This window comes from Hibiscus syriacus, unplaced genomic scaffold, assembly GCF_006381635.1.
Source record: "Hibiscus syriacus cultivar Baekdansim isolate YM2019G1 unplaced genomic scaffold, ASM638163v2 tig00110162_pilon, whole genome shotgun sequence".
NCBI lineage: Eukaryota > Viridiplantae > Streptophyta > Magnoliopsida > Malvales > Malvaceae > Hibiscus > Hibiscus syriacus.
The window spans coordinates 749964-771789 of NW_024062609.1; the positions used below are offsets into that span (position 1 = coordinate 749964).

The 21826-nt window shown below is 37.7% G+C and overlaps 1 protein-coding gene, 1 long non-coding RNA gene and 2 pseudogenes across 2 annotated transcripts in view; 2 read left to right on the forward strand and 2 right to left on the reverse strand.

Annotated features, from left to right (window-relative positions):
- Window positions 1-9546, reverse strand: part of LOC120216615 — a 28165-nt gene extending 18619 nt beyond the window's left edge. Inside the window, exons 1-2 of the long non-coding RNA XR_005525067.1 lie at window positions 9536-9546; window positions 337-342 (exon numbers count right to left, since the gene is read on the reverse strand). This is a non-coding gene — a long non-coding RNA (uncharacterized LOC120216615). The remainder of the gene's footprint in view (window positions 1-336; window positions 343-9535) is intronic.
- LOC120216613 lies at window positions 90-3246 on the forward strand (annotated as a pseudogene).
- LOC120216612 lies at window positions 5289-7889 on the forward strand (annotated as a pseudogene).
- Window positions 9547-14614: 5068 nt separating the features above from the next.
- On the reverse strand, window positions 14615-14980 carry LOC120216567 (transcription factor DUO1-like). The gene has a single exon (XM_039213937.1). It carries the CDS (start codon window positions 14978-14980, stop codon window positions 14615-14617), a length of 366 nt encoding a protein of 121 aa, XP_039069868.1.
- Between the last annotated feature and the right edge of the window lie 6846 nt (window positions 14981-21826).

Genomic DNA, 21826 nt, shown 5'->3' on the forward strand with positions numbered 1-21826 from the left:
GCTAGTGAATTTACCTCTGTGCCCTACCCTCACCGACCTCACAGTGAAAAAAACCGATCAATAGAAAAAGAATTCCGCCAACTCGATAACTGAAGCCCTCGAACCGAAATCCCTTCCCACTCTTAAAAATGGGAAGTTCAAACACTGCCTTAAGCGACGACGATTCCGCCACCGTTACCAAGACCGACTCCGATTCCGACTCCGCAACCGAAACTGATGAGGAAATATGTAACCGTTACGATACCTGTCTTTTCAGAGAAGACGAGAAAGTCCTCGCTTACCATAGCCGCTTCATATACTTGGCTAAAGTAACTAAATCAAAGGAAAATCTTAAACTCTTTCCTTCCCATTCTCCTTAAAAACCACTTTACTCATCGCTTTACTTGCTAGGTTCTAAAATGCGAAAAAAGGAGCAACGGCTGGCATTATTTCGTTCATTATCTTGTAAGTATAAAAAAATTCCATATAATCTCTCTTTTTCTTTTTCCCCATAAAATTAATTGAAATTTGATTCTTTATTAATCAATTTGTTTGTTTGTTTTACAGGGGTGGAAAAAGAAGTAACCCCTCTTCTCTTTCAAATTATATGTATATTTTGATGGAACAATTGAATTCTTGATGATACTTTTTGTTTTCACAGCTGGGATGAATGGGTAGGTGTGGATAGGTTAATGAAATTTACAGAAGAGAATTTGCAAAAACAGGAAGCAATTAACAAGAAACTGAAGGAAGAAAGGAAGGGTGAATTTCGAACTTCAAAGAGAGGAACGTCGCTCGTGTCCATGAGGCATCCCAAAGGTTAATTTTAGTGTTTTTTTTATTTGTCAAAAAATATGAAAAAGGAGGGTTAAAGAATTAAGATATGTTTATCTTGCAGGTAGTAGGGGCAAAAAGCGAAACAGCGATTCTATTTGCAAGGTGTTCGTTCCCCATTGTTGTTGGATGTGATTGCCTTAGCATTTTCAATGCTTATTGGTTCTTTTGGTTAGAAATTTAGTTTATTGGTATTCATTGTAAACATATGTTACTAGTAAAATAAGCTAAAGACATCCTTGATTTAAACCCAAAGTGTAAGAATCTTGAACTTCCATTATAATATAGATTTCATGTTTAATTTAGTCTGATTGCTAAATTGTTCTGAGCTGCTAGGATAAGCAGACTGTACCTTCAGATAGTTCAGAAAAGCTTGTGAACATTCGAATTCCGCTCACTCTGAAGAAGCATCTAATTAACGATTGTGAATTTATTACTCATTTGGGAAAGGTAGGTATATCCTCAGGTTTGGATTTGTATGCATTATTCCTTCTGTTTCATTTTAAGACGTCCCTGTCAATGTCAATTATCAGAATTGATTTATATCTTAACGTACAGCTTTTTATACTTCCGCGTACTCCAAGTGTGGAAGACATACTGAAGATGTATCTTGATTACAGATATAAGAAGGATAACATGTAAGTTTGTTCCCTCCCTTTTTTCTCATTGTTATACTATAACTTGCACCCTTCATCTCTTTTCAGCATGGCCAGCTCCTGTAATGGTAAGCTAGATGGAGAACCAGCTTTATTTAATTCATTGGCACCACATATTGTCAAGCAACTGTTAATGACCTGATGGTCCAAAAGACCTGCATGTTGCTATTAGAATGTACCTTGAATTGCTGATGCCGTGAAAGATGCAAGAAAAGCAACTGAGTAGGATTATTGACACAATTCTTTTAATTATGTACAGTTTATACTAGGTTTGCTAGTTTTTAGCTTCTAATGGAAGAACAATACAGCAGAAGTATCCACTTGGAAGGTAGTTGTGAGTGAAAGTGCCTCAAATCTTCAATTCTAGTTAGTGGCTTTGAAGTTTGATAAATAATTGTTTTACCAAGCTTCCATTTCCATATTCTTGGCCGTATGTTTTTAGTTTTCTAATAGTTGAAATGAAAATGGCATGCATGTAGCGGTAAGAGAAATCTTTAAAGGGATATGTGCTTACTTCAACAAAGCTTTACCTGTGATACTTTTGTACAAAAGTGAGCGTAAGCAGTATCGTTGTATTATTACAGAGGATCTCCGTCCATCCATGGTATATGGGGCTGAACATCTGCTTCGTCTCTTTGGTATGTTTATCCCATCGCAGTAGACAAATTTGATCAACTTGAAGAAAAAAAATAAGTATCTTGCTCTCTAATAATACATATAGGGAGGAATTCTGCTTGCTAATTCAGAGATATTTCCCTACTCTGATAATCCTTTTTGTAGTTTGAGTCGAAATTCGGAAAGCAACCAAGACAGTTCTTTCAGAGCCAACAATTTTCAGATAAAATTTGAGAATGTACTAAATAATCTATCAAAATTTTCTGGATTGAATTTGAATGCATCATTTTTTTATAAGCTGAAATACATAACATCAATCACTATTAGTTCCTTTCAAGCAAATTATCTATTAGTAATAGAATGATATAGTACTAAACACGGTTATCCTCTAATAAATCACCCTTTAATGAACCTTTCTGAACTTATCTTGTAATCTTTTGCTATGTCTATATGTGGTATGCATGTTTGTTGCAATTATTGCAGCTCATTCCTGATATACTCATTAAATGTTTGATTAAGGCCACCCCCTAGACTAATGAATTTTCCAAGTGATGGATTTTTTTATTGTGAAGTTAATTCTGCTAATTTACTTTTCTTTTATTTGCAGTGAAATTGCCGGAGTTATTGATGCGTGCAGACATTGAACAGAAGACGTTATTGGAGTTGCAGAAAAATTTAGTCGACTTCCTCAAGTGCGAACTCTATCCATCACCTTAGTCCCCCCTCGCCCCGGAACCCCCAATGATGCCTTTATAAGGCACATGATTCTTGCAAAACCCCATTAGATATGCTTATATTTCTTCTGGGAAGATAGTTTATTATCATCAATATCTGCTGAGTGCTGATATGGATGACGATGTCTTGTCATTGCAGGTTCTTGCAGAAGAATCAGAATGCCTTATTTCGCTCCATTTACCATGTAGAAGATGTTGAAACGAGCACCAGTAAACCTGATATCTAAATGCAGACACTTCTTCCAAACCGTTTGTACAATACACCAATAAGTGGTTGGAAGTGTCATCTACCTTCCGTCCATGCTTTTCCTTTGGCTTAGAAAAGAGGTTAGTGAAACATGAGTTCTTTCTGTAATTGTATTGCCTTTTTAAGAACGGTTTGTATCTAATATATTTGTAGGATAATCTCTATTAGGAGGTTTTGTGCTTGTCATTGTTGTTTGACTTGAAGGCTTGTGTGCGTTTCCCTTTTGGATTCCATCTTTTGAATCCATTGACCTAAAAATGGGTACAATCCCTCTACTCCATGGGGAGGTGCTATCGTTCTTTCCAACGGCACTGCCCCCACAACTTTGGGCTGGACCCTTAGGAGTCCATCTTATTTGTTTTCCCCCCAATGTTTCTACGGTTATGATTAGACGTATTTATTTTTCTTATGTTTTAATATGTGAGTCGATAATAAATTAATTTTTTAGTCACCCAGTAATAATTAGTTTCACTATTTTTAGTAATTTACATGACTTATTTTAGACAGAAATAAATAAATGTTATTTATTTATTTTTAAGAAGTTTTACTTTTTATTGTTCTTTTTAAAATTTATGTTTGTTGTGATAATCAATAAAAAAAAGTCTCGAGAGGTGAATTGATCTTCAAAACTTTTTGTAGTGACAAGTAATAAATGATGCAATAAACATAACAAGTTCAAGTAATTTGATCCTTTGAACAAAGTTTACCACTAAAAATTTCCTTAAATTCATTAACTTGAATCTGAATATTTGGGGACAATATTTAATCTTATAACTCTAAATTTTCACCCAAACTTTAAGACAAAATCACTTGAGATTTCTATCAAAATCTGAAGTCAAACCCCTCTCAAAAGAGAAAGAATGATTTTAAATTTTAATGTGATATTATTCCAACATGAGATACTATCCATTAATTTTATAATAAAGTTTAAAATTTTAATATATATTTTATAGTTTTTATAATTTTAATATAAAATATTTAAAATAATTTAATAACTATTAGTAAACTTTACTTTTTAAAGAAACCATTAATAACCTAAGGGCGTGACGGAGAAAACGTTAGACACTTATTTTAATCGAAAAAATTTTAGACACCAAAAGTATATTTGAGATATAGTTTAGACACCTAAAAATGTATTAAGCCTATAAATGTTAGGGATTAAAATGATTATTATATCAAGCCACATTATACTTCCATTTTATTTTTAATGGAGGAGTGATTTGTTTATGATAATATTTTACTTGTGTGATTAAATTTTAATTTTTTAAAAAATAGTGAGCTGTTGTAATCACGTGGAATATATTTTATCCTTTACTTTATGTGTTATTAATCAATGTAATATAAATTTAAATATTTATTTTATTATAAATTCTACTGACACTATTATTTATATTTTATTGAAATCAATCTCACAACTCATTCAAATAGAGATTAATGGAAACCTAACTTGGGATCTATTAAATGTAATGGTGATGTAATTTAATAAAAAGACACATGCTTCTGTTCACTAAAGTAATAGTAATAGATGTTCTTGACGCATTAATATATGTGGGCTACGGCGGCCACTTTTATTCAATAATGGCACCCATGACACATCCTTATCTGTTTTAGTAGAAATTGTCTTATTTCTGCTTCCTCTAAAAAGAATAAAAATGAAAAATGCTTGAATAAATTAAAAAAATGACTTTGCTAAGAACAATCAGTCGACCATTCTGGAATTAAATACGAGGGTGATCTTCATTAACCATATCAGAATGCAATAGCATGCTTTCTTGAAGAAATCAAGAGAATTGACGAGAAGATTGTTCTGAAAATTTTCAAATTTTTATTATGCTTTTTATTTATATTTTGTTTTAATCAGTTTATTTTCTTAAATTTCTACAAATTGTATCGCAAAACCATGCTTTGTTCTCCGCTGCCTGGTCCTAGGAACATAGCTGAGGCTGTGAACACATCTTTATGCTCTCGCTGGGTTTCTAACTAAAAAGCTGTTGGATTTATCTGATTATAATTAAACTATTGCTGACAGTGAGCAATCTATCTGTTAACATGGTTATTTTGACTAGGTTTTTTTATGTCAAGTAATCGAAATTTGAAAACAATCTGGGCAGGTGGAATAGTTCCATTGTGAGATTCCCCTATGAGTGAAAGCAGCCTTTTATTATTTTTTTTTCTTCTCGAGTCGCCATCCAGTTTAAGTTGTATGGTCATTGATTCACGTCATATGAATTCTACACAAATGGATCTCCTATTAAGTTTTCAACGGATCTTCCCATTCGGCGTCTTCGTTTTCTCCTCACGGAAATCATGGTCGGGCCAATTATCGTACTCTTGGTATCCTTGATTCAACTCTGTTCATTTTCCTCTTCATCCAATGATCATCTACATGCGGGAAAATCATTGTCGGTGGATACTAAAGGAGATGTCTTAATTTCATCGGATGGGACCTTCAGCTCCGGGTTTCACCCCGTTGGCCAAAACGCCTACTCCTTTGCCATTTGGTTCAACAAACCATCTTGCAGCGACAATTGCACCGTTGTCTGGATGGCAAACCGTGACTATCCCGTCAACGGAAGACACTCGAAGCTCACCTTAACGAAACACGGTAATCTTGTTTTGACCGACGCTGGACGTATCACAGTTTGGGCCACCGACACGGCGTCTCATCTCTCCGCTGTACATTTAAAACTCTACGACACCGGCAATCTGGTCCTGCATGATTCCACGGGTGCCACACTTTGGCAAAGCTTTAATTCACCCACAGATACTTTGCTTCCACTTCAACAACTCAAAAAGAACGCCAAGCTTGTCTCATCAAGAAGCCGAAACAACTGCTCTTCTGGTTTTTTCAATCTCTACTTCGATTCTGATAACGTTCTTAGTCTTTTATATAAAGGTCCTGAGGTTTCCAGTATTTATTGGCCAAGCCCCTGGCTTTTGAGATGGGAAGTTGGAAGATCCACCAACAACAATAGCAGAATCGCAGTACTGGATCCTTTGGGCAAATTTAGTTCAACTGATAATTACACCATCAAGGCTGATGATTATGGTGCGAGGATTCATAGAAGATTGACCATTGATTTTGATGGCAATGTTCGATTGTACAGCCTAAATGAAAGGGAAGACAAATGGGTTGTTTCATGGCATGCATACCTTCAACTATGCAAGATTCACGGAACTTGCGGTCCCAACAGCGTATGCAGTTCCAGTCCCAAATATGGTAGGAAATGTTCTTGCATTCCTGGATATAGGATGAAGAATCACAAGGATTGGTCCTTTGGTTGTGTACCTGAATTTGATCTTTCTTGTAATGGAGGTGAGGCTGGTTTTATAAGTCTTAGAAATACTGAATTTTACGGCTACGAATATGCTATTTATACAAATTACAGCGTAGAGATGTGCAAGAACTTATGCCTGGAGCAATGCAATTGCAAAGGTTTCCAATTTAGGTTCCATAAATCCCATCAACCGTATAGTACATACTGTTATCTCAAGTCTGAACTGAGGAATGGCTATCACGAGCCATTTTATGGCGCAGACATCTACTTGAAGTTGCCAAAGACCAAGCTTTCACTGTCCTATGAGCTTATTCAAAATTACAGCCTTGAATGCTCCGTTCAAGTTGAGCAGCTCACACGAACGTATCACGAAAGGAAGGAAAGCGAGCCATTCAAGTTGTTCATTCAGTTTCTGTCGACAAACACTGTTCTCTGGTCTACCTGTGCCATTGGAGGAATGGAGTTTCTAATCCTTTTATTGGTTTGGTTTTTCTTGATTAGAACGCAGCAACAGTCAGAGCTAATGGGAGGCTACCACCTAATTGCTGCAACAGGTTTCAGAAAATTCACCTATGCTGAGCTTGATTATGCAACAAATGGTTTTAGGAAAGAAATTGGAAGAGGCGCAGGAGGAATTGTGTACAAAGGCAAACTGTCGGATGATCGAATAGCTGCTATCAAGCGACTCATCGATGCGAATCATGGGGAAGCTGAATTCCTAGCAGAAGTTAACACCATTGGGAAGCTTAATCACATGAATTTGATAGACTTGTGGGGATATTGCGTGGAGGGAAAGCACAAGCTTTTGGTGTTCGAGTACATGAGCACGGATCCTTGGCGGAAAACCTCTCATCTAAAACACTTGATTGGGAGAAAGATTTCAAATTGCATTAGGAACTGCAAAAGGCTTAGCTTACTTACATGAAGAATGCTTGGAGTGGATTCTTCACTGCGATATAAAGCCTCAAAACATTCTCATAGACTCTAATTACCAGCCTAAAGTGTCAGATTTTGGGCTTTCATGGTTGCTAAACCGAGGTGATGTGAAGCATTCAAAAGTCTCAAGGTTAAGAGGAACCAGAGGTTACATGGCGCCGGAGTGGGTACTCAACATGCCCATCACCTCCAAAGTGGATGTCTACAGCTATGGGATCGTTTTATTAGAGTTGATAACCGGAAGAAGTCATTCAAAGGGAGTAGAAGGTGAAAGGGAAGAGGTGCAAAGAACGTTAATGAAATGGGTGAAGGAGACGATTGATGCGACGGGAACATGGATGGAGATGATAATAGACCCAACGTTGGAGGGGCAATATGACAAGGCCGAGATGTCGATCTTGGTCACTGTAGCTCTCCGATGTGTTGAAGAGGATAAAGATGCCAGACCGTCTATGGGTGAAGTGGTTCGGATGCTTCTTCAACTTGTAGAAAAGCATTGAGCAAACATATTCATGTTCAATCCCATTAACATAGAATTTTGGGTTATAAGTTGTAACCTAGTTTTAAAAAATATTTACAATAAAACTGTGTGTGTGCATGTAAACAATTTAAGGATCCTGTTAACTAATAGAATATAACTCAATGATTGGTCCCTCTGTTGCGAACCCGAGTTTGATCTTTCTTGTAATGAATCTGAGGTTGGTTTTCCGAAACTCGGTCATTCAGAAATTTACAGCTACGATTATGAATTGTTTCCAATTTATTGCCATTAAAACCGCCCAACCATATACTCCATTTTGATATCCCAAGACACAGTTATAGTATAAGCATGGTGAGCCTGCCAGGTTATGGTGGAGACTTCTATTGGAAATTCCCCAAGGCACATTTGTCCTCCTACAGCAAGCCCCTTAAAGAAATAAAATTGCAGTGGGAACAGCGAAAGGCCTCAAAACATTCTCATAGACTCCAATTATCAGCCTAAAGTGTCAGACTTTGGCCGGTCTTGGTTTACATGGCGCATGAGTGGGTGTCGAGCATGCCCATCACCTCCGAGGTGTTAGGAAATAAACTAAGTACAAATAATTTCCCTATAACCAGATTAGTGAGAATGCAAAATAAAAGCGGGAAAATAATACCCGAAATTGATAACGGAGTTCAGCCAATTGTGCTTACGTCTCCAGACTGCTGCAGATCTTTTACTAAGAGAGAAAATTTACAGGTGTTTACAAAACACTCACTACTCACAAGAAAACTCTCTAGTATTGGAAGAAAGAAATGATTTTTGGGATGGTTTTGAAGCTAAATGAGCTAGGTTATTTATAGTTGAAACTTAAGGACTTAGTCTTGTAAATACCCTAAAGCCTAGGGATTAATTGTGATTATCCCATTATCATTTTTCAACAAACATCTACCAAACTTTGAAAAACTATTTTTCAAAGAAACATTTACCAAACTTTGAAAACCATTTTCAAAGAAACATTTACCAAACTTTGAAAACCATTTTTTCAAAGTTGGTTACCAAACTTGAAAACCATTTTAATAATTTCAACAATCTCCCACTTGAAGACTGATTTTAATCTGTCTTCACACCTCGATCAATGCAACAGCTTTTCTAGTCTTGTTACTCTAGCATGCCAACTGAAGTTGAACACAACTTCAGTTTGTCTGTAGTCACCATCTTTGTCAACATGTCTGTCGGATTTTGAGCTCCACTGATCTTTTCAAGTTTCAAAATCCCATCTTCCAGAAGAGACCGGATAAAATGATATCGCAATTGTATGTGCTTTGTCCTGGAATGAAAAGACGGATTCTTTGCTAGATGTATAGCACTTTGACTATCGCAATACAAGACATTATTTTCTTGTTTCTTGCCTAACTCTTCCAAGAAACTTTGGAGCCAAACCATCTCTTTGCTGGCTTCCGTAACAGCGACATATTCTGCTTCAGTTGTGGAGAGAGCAACTATCTTCTGTAGTTGAGAAACCCAACTCACTGCGGTTCCTCCTAGAGTATAGACATACCTTGTAGTGCTCCTTCTGATGTCAACATTTCCGGCTAAGTCAGCATCTACATAGCCTATCAGTATCGTATCTCCACCTTTGAAACAAAGTGTTTTGTTTGTGGTACCCCACAGATATCTGAGGATCCATTTGACTGCTTCCCAGTGTACCTTGCCCGGATTATTCATGTGCCTGCTAACAGCTCCCACTGCTTGAGCAATATCTGGTCTGGTACAAACCATGGCATACATCAAACTTCCAATTGCTAAGGCATACGGCACCTTCACCATATGTGCACGTTCTTCCTCCGCCTTTGGTGACTGTTCTTTGGAGAGTCTGAAATGAACACCTAAAGGTGTACTTACTGGTTTAGCATCTTGCATGTTGACCCTGGAGAGTACTTTGTTGATGTACTCAGCCTGTGATAATATCAAAGTCCCCGACTTTGTGTCTCTCTTGATCCTCATCCCAAGAATCTGCTTTGCAGCGCCCAGATCCTTCATAGCAAACTGCTTTGACAATTTTTGCTTCAAGTTTATAATCTCTTGCATGTCTGAGCCTGCAACGAGCATGTCATCAACGTACAACAATAAAATAATGAAGCTATTGTCGAACCTCTTGATGTAGCAACAATGATCTGCTTGGCATCTGGTAAAACCACTGCTACTCATGAAACTATCGAACTTCTTGTACCACTGTCTAGGAGCTTGTTTTAAACCATACAAGCTCTTCTTCAACCTGCATACCAGGTTTTTCTTGCATACCTCTATGAAGCCTTCTGGCTGCCTCATATAGATTTCTTCCTCCAAATCATCATGAAGGAAAGCTATCTTTACATCTAACTGCTCAAGATGTAAATTCTCTGCAGCTACAATTTTCAACACCAGTCTGATTGTAGATAGCTTCACGACTGGAGAGAAAATTTCATTGTAATCAATACCTTCTTTTTGCTGAAAACCTTTGACAACCAATCTCGCTTTGTAGCGTTTGCTCCCATCGTGCTCTTCTTTGATCCTATAAATCCACTTGTTGTGAAGCGCTTTCTTGCCTGATGGTAATTCAGCTAATTCCCACGTCTGATTTGACAAAAGCGAGTCCATCTCATCTTTCATGGAAGACTCCCACTTGACTGAATCCTCCACTTGCATTGCTTCATCATAGCACTCTAGTTCACCATTGTCAGTCAGCAACAAGTAGTGCAAAGAAGGAGAATACCGTTGGGTTGGTTTAGGAATTCTGGATGAGCGTCTTAGTTCCGGTGTGCCTGGTTCTTCTTGAACTGCTTCAGGACTGATCTGAACATCATTTCCAAAAATCTCCTCAAACTCAGCAAATTCCTTTGTTTCAGCTTTGGTATTGGAGCTGCTTGATTCTACAGTTGACCTGTCTTTGTACATCACATTCTCATTGAAAATGACATCTCTGCTTCTAATGATCTTCCGATTTTCATAGTCCCAAAACCGGTAACCGAACTCATCACCGTCGTAACCAACAAAGGCACATTTGTTGGACTTAGCATCAAGTTTACTTCTTTCAGCAGAGTCTATGTGTACATAAGAAATACAACCAAACACTCTTAAGTGTGAAAGGTTTATTTCTTTCTTTCTCCAAACTTCCTCTAGTATTCTGCCATCCAAAGGAACTGAGGGCCCACGGTTGATCAGGTAAGCTGCAGTGTTAATAGCTTCAGCCCATAGAAATTTGGGCAATCCGGCATGTATCCTCATGCTTCTGGCACATTCATTCAGAGTTCTGTTCATGCGCTCTACTACGCCATTCTGCTGTGGTGTCATGAGAACTGTTGTCTCCATCTTGATCCCATTGTTTGCGTAAAAATCTCTGAATCTCCTATTTCTGTACTCTCCTCCATTGTCAGACCTCAACCGCTTGACTTTCATACCATTCTCATTTTCCACCATGGCCTTCCATTTTTTGAAGGTATCAAAGACTTCTGATTTTTTCTTCAGAAAATAAACCCACGCCTTCCTTGTAGAATCATCGATGAATGTGACATAATATAATGAGCCTGCAAGAGATGGAACTGGAGATGGTCCCCATACATCAGTATGAACTAACTCTAACTTTTCAGCCTTGGGTGTCTTACCAATCTTTGCAAAGCTGACTTTCTTTTGTTTGCCAAAGATGCAATCCTCGCATAGTCCGACATCTACATTCTTTAGATCCGGCAGCTTCCCCTTTGACAAAAGTGTCTTCATCCCTTTCTCGCTCATATGGCCAAGCCTTTGGTGCCATAGGTTTGATTTTCCATCAGCATCTGCTACTACAATGATATTCTGTAAATTTGAGGTTACATAGAGAGTACCAGTCTTCTTACCACGAGCAATGACGAGTGCTCCTTTGGTAATCTTCCATTCACAACCTGAAAAGGTTGTACTGTATCCTTCTCTATCAAGCTGTCCTACAGAAATCAAATTTCTTTTGAGACCAGGAATATGTCTCACTCCTGTCAGCTTCCAGGTGGTCTGGTTTGGCAGCTTTAGTCGGATGTCTCCTTTTCCGACGATCTTCAAGGTTTCATCATCAGCAAGATGAACCTTCCCAAAATCACCACTGACATAGTTCTCCATGATTTCTTGGTACGGCGTGGAGTGGAAAGATGCCCCTGAATCCAAAATCCATGATTCAATCGGACTGTTGACGCTTAAAATCATAGCATCACCTGTCTCCTCCGTCATGTTGGCAGATTCCTGTGCGCCGGTATTTTTCTTTGGTGCTCGGTAATCTCTTTTGAAGTGGCCCTTCTTGTTGCAATTATAACAGGTAAAATCTTTATTTCCTGTTCTTGATTTTCCCCTTCTGGATTTCGATCTGCCACGATTTGAATTTCTTTCTGAAGTTCTCCCTCTGGACTCCGTGTGCAAGGCTGAGGAGGTTGATGCTTCACCCGATTCTCTCAGTCGAATTTCTTCGCTCAGTACCAGATCCCGAACATCGTCGAATTTTAATTTGATGTTTCCCGACGAACTGCTGACTGCTGTAATAGTAGTATTCCAACTGTCTGGTAAAGATGATAAGAGAATTAAAGCTCGAACTTCATCATCAAATTCAATTTCCACTGAACTCAACTGGGTTGTGATTGTGTTGAGTTCATTTAGGTGTTGTGCCACCGATGCCCCTTCCGTCATCCGCAAATTGAATAATCGCCTCATCAAATGAACTTTGTTTGAGGCCGACGGCTTCTCATACATACTGGAGAGAGCCGTCATAAGACCCGCCGTGGTCTTTTCCTTTGCTATGTTGAAAGCAACATTGCGGGATAACGTCAGTCGGATAACTCCGAGGGCTTGTCTGTCGAGAAGAGCCCAGTCTTCATTCTTCATGCCCTCTGATTGTTTTCCTGAGAGGGGTTGATATAGATTTTTCTGGTATAGAAAATCTTCAATTTGCATCTTCCAAAATCCAAAGTACGCACCATCGAACTTTTCAATTTTCACCTTCCCTTCGTCTGCATCCATCACCCCCACTCGAATCTGGATTCGTTTATATTGTTTCTGACAATTTTTGCGAACCGCCGTGTTTTAGAACACCTTCGTCGACAAACTCGTATCGCCGACCGAATTTCACTATTCATGAAAGTTACTATTCACATGAATAGTAACCTGAAAAAATTGACAAAATTCACAACCCAAAAGCTCTGATACCAGTTGTTAGGAAATAAACCAAGTACAAATAATTTCCCTATAACCAGATTAGTGAGAATGCAAAATAAAAGCGGAAAAATAATACCCGAAATTGATAACGGAGTTCAACCAATTGTGCTTACGTCTCCGGACTGCTGCAGATCTTTTACTAAGAGAGAAAATTTACAGGTGTTTACAAAACACTCACTACTCACAAGAAAACTCTCTAGTATTGGGAGAAAGAAATGATTTTTGGGATGGTTTTGAAGCTAAATGAGCTAGGTTATTTATAGTTGAAACTTAAGGACTTAATCTTGTAAATACCCTAAAGCCTATGGATTAATTGTGATTATCCCATTATCATTTTTCAACAAACATCTACCAAACTTTGAAAAACTATTTTTCAAAGAAATATTTACCAAACTTTGAAAACCATTTTCAAAGAAACATTTACCAAACTTTGAAAACCATTTTCAAAGAAACATTTACCAAACTTTGAAAACCATTTTTTCAAAATTGGTTACCAAACTTGAAAACCATTTTAATAATTTCAACACGAGGTAGATGTTTATAGCTATGGAATAGTTTTATTGGAGTGCCCTTCAATGGGAATCCATGGCATAGATGGTAAGAATGTAATGCAAAGAACGTTAAGTAAACAGAAGGAAGAGCAGATAGGCACAGATCTAACCGAAACATGGGTGACAATGATAGTAGGCTCAACATTTGAGGGGAAATACGACAAGGCTGATGAATATTAGAAAAGTTTAGCAGTCAGAGGAACATTCAAAAGAAGTTACTAAAAAGAACAAACAATCGACCTTCTTTGATTATTGAAAAGATTGAATTTTATTCCTCTGATTTACTAAAGCCACCATACAATGTTATTTTTAGCCCAGCTAATAACTACCCACTAATTAGCCCAACAGATTAAGAGGCAATGGCAAGTAATAGTTTACTGTTTTGACGTTAAAATTCGGAGTTCATCAATCAAAGGAGTAAAAGATCAACTGCTATAGACCAAATATAAATGCCGCAATGTAACTACTTGCAACTTGTATATTTTAGGGGACTCAGGCTCAAGTAAAGTGATATTGGAAATCATTGTTGGAGACATATGAAGCAGCAGATTCCATGTATAGGTCAAAGTCAAAAAAATGAAGCAGCTGCCACGACGTGTTGGGTAGAAGAGCTACTACACGCTGCCATGGGCCACGATTATGATAGATATAAAATGGAAAATTTGCTAGAGGTGGCTATAAAAAAATCTGCTGCAAAATGAACGTGACTAAAATCTCAAAAGCACCGCTTACGCTTTAGGTTTACTACCAAACAAAACGCATCCACTATGCTCATTTTCAGTTTTGCTTTGTGACAGAACTCCAGACGATCATATAAAAATGGTTTGTGTGTCCCAACTGTCCAGTCATTCTTAACTTTTGCGTACTTTTTTTGTTTTTAATAACTTCTTTCAGCCCATAGATTGAAGAAGATCAGATATCGGACGGTAGAAGCAGTTTATTTGGAAAAAAAAATCCTTCTTATTTTTTCAAAGTTCGACTTTGTAAGGTTTTTTTCTTCCTCTTCACACTGCAAAAAAAACAACTAAAGCAACAAAGAAAGGGACGAAACAACTAGAGGAAAGAGTAGACATTTTCCTTTTCTTTTCTTCTTCGGGGGATTCTTGTTGTTGTCTACTCGAGCTTACTAACACCAATACGCTTAACAACAGCATTTCCGATTGCTTCAGTTCGCAAGAAAAGAACATTTTGTTCAATCCCGGACATGTAGTTTCTCACTTCTCTTCTTATCATCTCTTGCATAACGCTAAAAAACTGCGGCCCCATCCCGTTTTGCATCTCCATTTGTGTCTGAACCTCAGGGGAAAGCTGGTTGCACCATCGGAGCCTGCACGACTTTCCAGTTCGACCTGGTATCGATTTGCTTATTAAAGACCAGTTTCCGGGGCCGTGCGTCTGAACCAATGGCTGCAAAGCCTCGTCTTCTTCTAGACTCCATGGACCTTTGATCCGATCAACATTTTTCCTCGTAGATGCCATTGGAATAATTAAAAGAAATCGAAAGCTCAAACAAAATACTATAAAAAATAACAATCATGTATATATGGGAAGTGGATAAGGATTCCTAGTTGAAACAGTAGTTGTGACTAGTCACAGGGACAACGAATTTTAAAATGAAAACTCATTTGATAATAAATTGTCACATGACTTGATTGTGGGCTAGTTGGTCCATGCGACCCTTAGATGTCTTGTTCGATCGTTCGATTTTTAAGTCAGTTCAAACTCCTCAATTAATGTTGTTATGGCAATAAGTACAATGAGAAAATATTGAAAAACGTAAGTAAGCGTATGTATGAGAAAAATTTTGCATGGATACAGTTTATTTACATAAAAACTCTCTATATCCAATGGAGGTGAGAATACCTCCTTTTATATTGAAGCCCCCTTACATTCAATGACTACACCTAGACTAACTACAAGAAAAACTCTTACTTTAGTTAAAAACTCTAATATTTGAGTCATATTCAACTAAGGACTATGTTACTTGTCTTATTTTTTCAAGTAAGGGACAACCTTGCTAGGTGGACAGGTCTTAAGTCGGTGTTAGCCTCGGCCCTCTGTGCACCCATAATGTGCACATGCTTTGACCCTGTGTGCCCCTATGTGCGCTGCCCTCGCCCCTAAGCGACCCCTTTCTAGACGCACACCCAGTGTGCATTGGCCCTAACCCTTAGTGTGTCTCATTGTGTGCTAGCTAGAGCCCTTGGCAGACCTTGAAGTGTGTCGACCTCAGCCCTAGACTACCCTTGGTGTGCGACGACCTCGACCCTAGGCGGTGCTGGACGTGCATAGGTCGTGCTTGTAGGTGGTTTGGAGTAGGCGTGTCTTGACCTTGTGAGGCATTGTGTGCGCCTTGGTCTCGGCGTGATCCTCGTAGGCAGCTTGGGTTGCGTCTGTCACTCCCTGATGGGTGTTGGTCTCGACACCACGATGGGAGCAGTCTGCCTTGTGCTAGTCGCGACCCCACGGGTAATCTGGTGTGGGTCAACCTTGCCCACAAGTTCGCAGCCCATGACAAAATATTTAAAATGACCGGATATTTGAATATTATAAAATTATAATTATTAAATATTTTAATTTCTTAAATATTTAATTGGCAGACGCAATTTAATAAAATTTACTAATTAAAAGATCTAGAAGTTAATAGAATATACATGTAATTTCATTGGTTATCAACCTTATAGAATCGACGGTTCTAAAAATATTTTTTTAGAGCGTATACATATGTATTAATATTAAAAAAAATTGAAATGAGATGTGTATAAATGAAATTTCAAGTGGATAACTTTAGTAAAATAAACAAATAACATAAAAAATTTCAGATTATAGAGTAAAAACTTGTACATCTTAAATTCTACATACATCAACCATTTATTATATGAATCACTTTATTGAAACGAATTCAAAATTTTGAAAAAATTCGAAAATAAATTATAAATGATTACATTATTCTCTTCATTTTTAACTTTAAAAGAATTGAAATAGCACATATGTATAATTATATATAAATCTGATTATTTTGGTGGTTTTTCAAATACAACGCAGGAGATATATATTATTTATACAAATTAAACGGTATTATTATGATTATTTTAAGGGTAAATTACACGAACAATCATTAATATTTGAGTAAAATTTTATTTTATCACTAAAGTTTCAAAAGTAACAAAATGGTCCACAATATTATCGATTTATAACAAATTGATCACTCACCATATTAACAACCGTTACTACTGTAATTGAATATTAACGTGACGCGTTAAACTAGCTGACTCAACATATTTGTCCAACCATTTGACTCCTCTTCTCCTCCTCTTCCTCCTCTTGTCGTTCGACTTTTTTTCACGAGTGTTAGTTTTGGTGTAGTTGATGTTTATGCACCCAAGGATATAGCATGTTCAAGGAAGAAGAAGAAAAAAAAGATTCAAACAGTGAGTCAAACGTGATGAGTTAACTTTTTTAACGTGTCACATCAGTATTCAATTACTACAATAACGAATGTTAACGGTGAGTGACTGATTGGTTATAAACAGATAATGTTAGTGACCAATTTATTATTTTTTAAACTTTAGTTGGGGAAAATGAAAATTCACTCAAACATTAGTTATCATTTGTGTAGTTTACCCTACGTTTAAATACTATCCATTCCTTTATTGTGATTAATTTATCAATTTTTCACATTGAAATTTTTATTGCTAATAATACAATTACTAGTATTTTAAATCTATAAATCATGAAGTGTTGACATTTTAGAGGTCTTCTGAAAAAACAGAAGTTTTGAAAAGTAAAAAATTTTCGTCCAAGGCATACGTTAAAGGAATCTTCCATGTGTAGCACTTATTAGTATACAGCTGTAAATATGACGCGCGTCGTTACCATGTGTCTTTAACATACACGTATTATTGTCATACCCTTTCGAAATGTGAATTACGTGCTCTTCCAAACCTTGCACCCGTAGATGGTAATTAAGCCGGGATAGTTAAAGGGTAAATTACATCCATGACTAATAATTATAATAATATTTTATTTTGACTATCATTTTTTTATCAGTTATACCGTTAATTTTTTTTTCTAGTAAAGGGTGTCTTGTATGTATTATAAGATGAAACATACAAAGACAACGACTAAGATTGAGACCTCGTTAAAAAATTATCTTGTAATTATAGGAAACTCAACCGTGTTTGGTGTAATTGGCGTAAACAACTGGAACCAGTACCAAGCCCAAGACTATTGCAATAATAAATAATATATGCTACATCAGCTTTTTGGCCCATCTCAATGATTTTAGTCTTTCAAAGCTCCTAGTACAAAAAAGTCGAAGTCGTCAAGCCCAACTAGTATTACGATACTTAGTAAAATTATTTAATATATACAAATACTAAGTGTATGCCAAATTATCTTGTAATAATATCTCTCCAATCAGTTGGAGAAGATACGCTCGGGATGTAAAAATAACATCCTTTTCGATAGAGTTGTCTGTCACTTGAAATTCGGATTCCAACCACGTCATCCGTATCTGATACCAATCTAAGACTTTGGGTGGTGACATCCTTCCCAAGACTTCGTAGACAATATGATATTATTGTAATCGTTTCGCCTCACGACGTCGACACCATTCACGGGAACACCCTGTTGGTAAGTGACATCTTCCAAAATATTTGTCGCTTCACCATTGGGAAAATGGAAAAGCGAGCGTCTCGGGCCTCCAACGTTCAATCAGAGTCAAAATCAATGTTGGGTTCACCTTAAAACCATGCATAAATGTGGCTGGATACAGACCGGATTGTTGAAGATATATAATCATCCACTGATGCGGATTTCTCGATGTCATTCCTCGTTGACGAATGTCCCATTCTTCTTCTGGAGGGAGTTCGAAAGACGAAATATGAATATCATCAAGGTGTAACATTTCTTGTCGGGAATACATTTTTGGGGAATTCTTCAGAAACTACGAAATTTTCTCAATTTTTTCGTAACAATGGATACTAGAAATCCAAAACACCAAACCCCTATTTATAACCCCAATCCCAAATGCTATAAACAACTACTTTTTTTTTAATTTGGAAGGAACTTACCGTTGTTGCTGCCCGTTTCCTAACGACTATAAACATCTAGTTTTTTTTAAATTCAAAAGGAACTCAACGCATCGAGGTGATGAGTTTCATTATTTTTTAATTTAATTTTTTTTAAAATGATTTTTTAAAATGATTTTACAAATTATTTAAAAAAATGACGAGTCTCACTATATAAATTAAAATAATGGCCCATGTGGGGCTCACTTAACTGAAACCAATAAAATAATATATCTAATGAAATTCGTCACCTCGAGGTGATAAGTTCCCCATGTACCGTAACATTTTCCATATTTGCAAAACAAAACCAACTGTGCCCTATTGGGTCAAATAAAGTCTCTGCTTGTCCTATTGGGCAAAAAAACCCAGAATTCTAAACATTCAAAGTTTGGGTTGGGTTACTGAGAAAATTACATGGACTAGAAAGGATTGGGTAGGCCCAACTATCATCTAGTTTGAGCTTTGTGAACCTTTGTCTCTAGTTCTGTGAATTTTGCAGGTAAAGTCCCATTGGCATTCCTATTCATGTTTTTGCTCACTATTAATACATAAGGGGTAATAAAAGGTATTTACTCAACTCCTGTCCCCAACCAACCTCTCCAAGATAGGAAAAATCATTTTGTTAAATTAATATTTTTTTTATTAAAACAATAAAATCCAAAGGACCACCAAGGAAAGATCCTGGCGTGAACTATTAGAGGAAGAGGCATACTGCATATTTAGCTTGCGACTTCTAGAAAGTCAATTAATGCTGAGCTGGTTAATTGATGAGATGTAATTCTGTTATGGAACGGTTGTGGTGTGTTAGGCTTAACTGCTCCTATTAGAGTTGTTTTCTTGAATTCTCCTTCTGTATATAAGTATGTTGTACATATGTGATAGCAAATCAATAATATCTCAATATTCAAGTATTGCATAATCCAATATGGTATCAATCGCCGATGGTCCTGGTTCTCTTTGCCTAGCTTCTGCTGTGTAACGATTGCAACAATGGAGTTTCCTGGCCAAAACTCGAAGACCTTCTCCCATAAGAAGGTCAACGTTATGCTCGATGAAATGAACTTCCTTCTTTGGAAGCAACAAGTTCTACTGACTGTTCGCAGCCATAGGCTGGAACGACTGCTCACTGGTGCAGTTTCCACACCACCAGAAACAATTGTTGATGATAACGGTGTTGCTCAGATCAATGAAGAATATGAAGAATTTGTTGCACAAGACAATTCCCTCGCCTCATGGCTTCTTTCCACCATTAGTGCCCCTCTTCTTCCTCAATTTGTTGGTGCTGAATCTGCCTCAGCTGTTTGGAACACTGTGTTGCAATTTTTTTTCTGCACGATCAACCACTGCGGTCATGAGCCTTCATTATAAGTTGCAGTCCTTGAAGAAAGGTGGTGATACTATGAGAGTCTATCTCACACGAGTTAAAGAAGTCTGCGATGCCTTGGAGTCGTGTGGCAGCCCGGTTCCTCCTGTTGAACGCATTGCCAGTATACTAAAAGGGCTCACACGCGAGTATCAGTCCTTTGTAGCTGTTATTACTACCATGAAAGATACTTTCAATATTGATAGAGTTTATACCATGCTTCTTGATGCTGAAATACAGCTAGCTGGGTTTGATGAGCAAATCGAAGTCATACCAATGAGCGCGCATATTGCTCAGGGTGAAGAGCGTGGTGCTTCCTTCCCTAATAATCGTGCGGATTCGCGATCCAGTTATTCCACAAACTCTTGCGGTGCTGGTAGAGGTCGAGGCAAATCACGTTTTCAGTGTCAATTGTGTGGCAAGGTCGGCCATCTTGTAGATCGATACTGGCACAGATTCGACAAGGATTTTTCTTGTGTTACATCTGAGAATCGGATGGTTTACAGTGGTGATTCATCTTCATCGTCTGCCAACACGTGTAATTGCTGTGGCAAAGGACGTCCTAATTCCTCTGGGGTGGCTCAAGCTAACGTGATTAATTCTGCTCATGGCTCGGATATGTGGGTGGTCGATTCTGGGGCAACACATCATGTTACCACAGAAGCTTCAAATATCCTGGAACCTTCTGAATTTAGTGGTCCAGGTAAATTAATTGTTGGCAATGGTATGCCTCTTAATGTTAATCTGGTTGGTAGATCTTCAGTTTCTTCAGCATCTAGAGTCCTTTTGCTTAATGATTTATTACATGTACCTCAAATCACTAAGAACCTTCTTTCGGTCTCGAAGCTTGCTAAGGAAAATGATGTTTACCTTGAATTTCATGCCAATCGGTGTTGTATCTGTGATGAGAAGACTGGTTGTTTGCTGCTTCAAGGTGAAGAGAGTGGTGGACTTTACTCGTTTGCGATTAATAATGATGCTCCTGCTGCTTGTATGGCTGAGGTGCATGCTACATATGTTAAAGATTTCGTCGATGAGTTGTGGCACAGGCGTCTTGGAAATCCGGCAGCTCCTATATTAGCTAGTTTGTCTAATGACCTTGGTTTCCAATTAAAATTCTATGTAAACAAAGCATGTACTGCTTGCTATACGGGCAAGAGCCACAAGTTGCCGTTTAATGAATCAAATACTATTTTTTCTACTCCATTTGAACTTGTATTCACAGATCTGTGGGGACCTCCACATATTGCATCTAATGGTTTTCGATACTATGTCTCGTTTGTTGATGCATTCACTAGACATACCTGGCTCTATCTCCTGAAAAGCAAAGATGAGGCTGTTGTAGCATTTAATTTGTTTCAAAAGCTTGTTGATAGGCAGTTTGGTTACTCGATCATGGCAGTTCAGAGTGATTGGGGGGGCGAGTTTCGCAGCTTGTCTCCTCTCTTGGCCAAGCAAGGCATTGTCCATCGATTGAGTTGTCCACACACCTCCGAGCAAAATGGTGTAGTCGAACGAAAGCACCGTCACATTGTGGAGCTTGCACTCGTTTTACTTGCTCAATCTGCCATGCCAATCAAGTATTGGTCTTATGCAGTTGTATCTGCAGTTCATTTGATTAACAGGTTACCTACTAAGGTTCTTTAAGGGATGTCACCTTTTGAAAAGCTCATGCATAAAAAACATGACTATAGGATGATGAGAGTATTTGGCTGTCAATGTTTCCCTAACTTGAGACCATTTCTGAATCACAAACTTGCTTTTCGGTCAAGAGCGTGTGTGTATCTTGGTGTCAGCCCACAACATAAAGGCTATCTATGCCTGGCCCCAGATGGTCGAGTGTACACTTCTCGTCATGTAGTTTTTAACGAATTTGTGTTTCCTTTTTCA

Bases quoted from the DNA above. Each gene is read 5' to 3' on its own strand.
- LOC120216567 (XM_039213937.1), bottom strand. From the start codon at position 14,980: ATGGCATCTACGAGGAAAAATGTTGATCGGATCAAAGGTCCATGGAGT.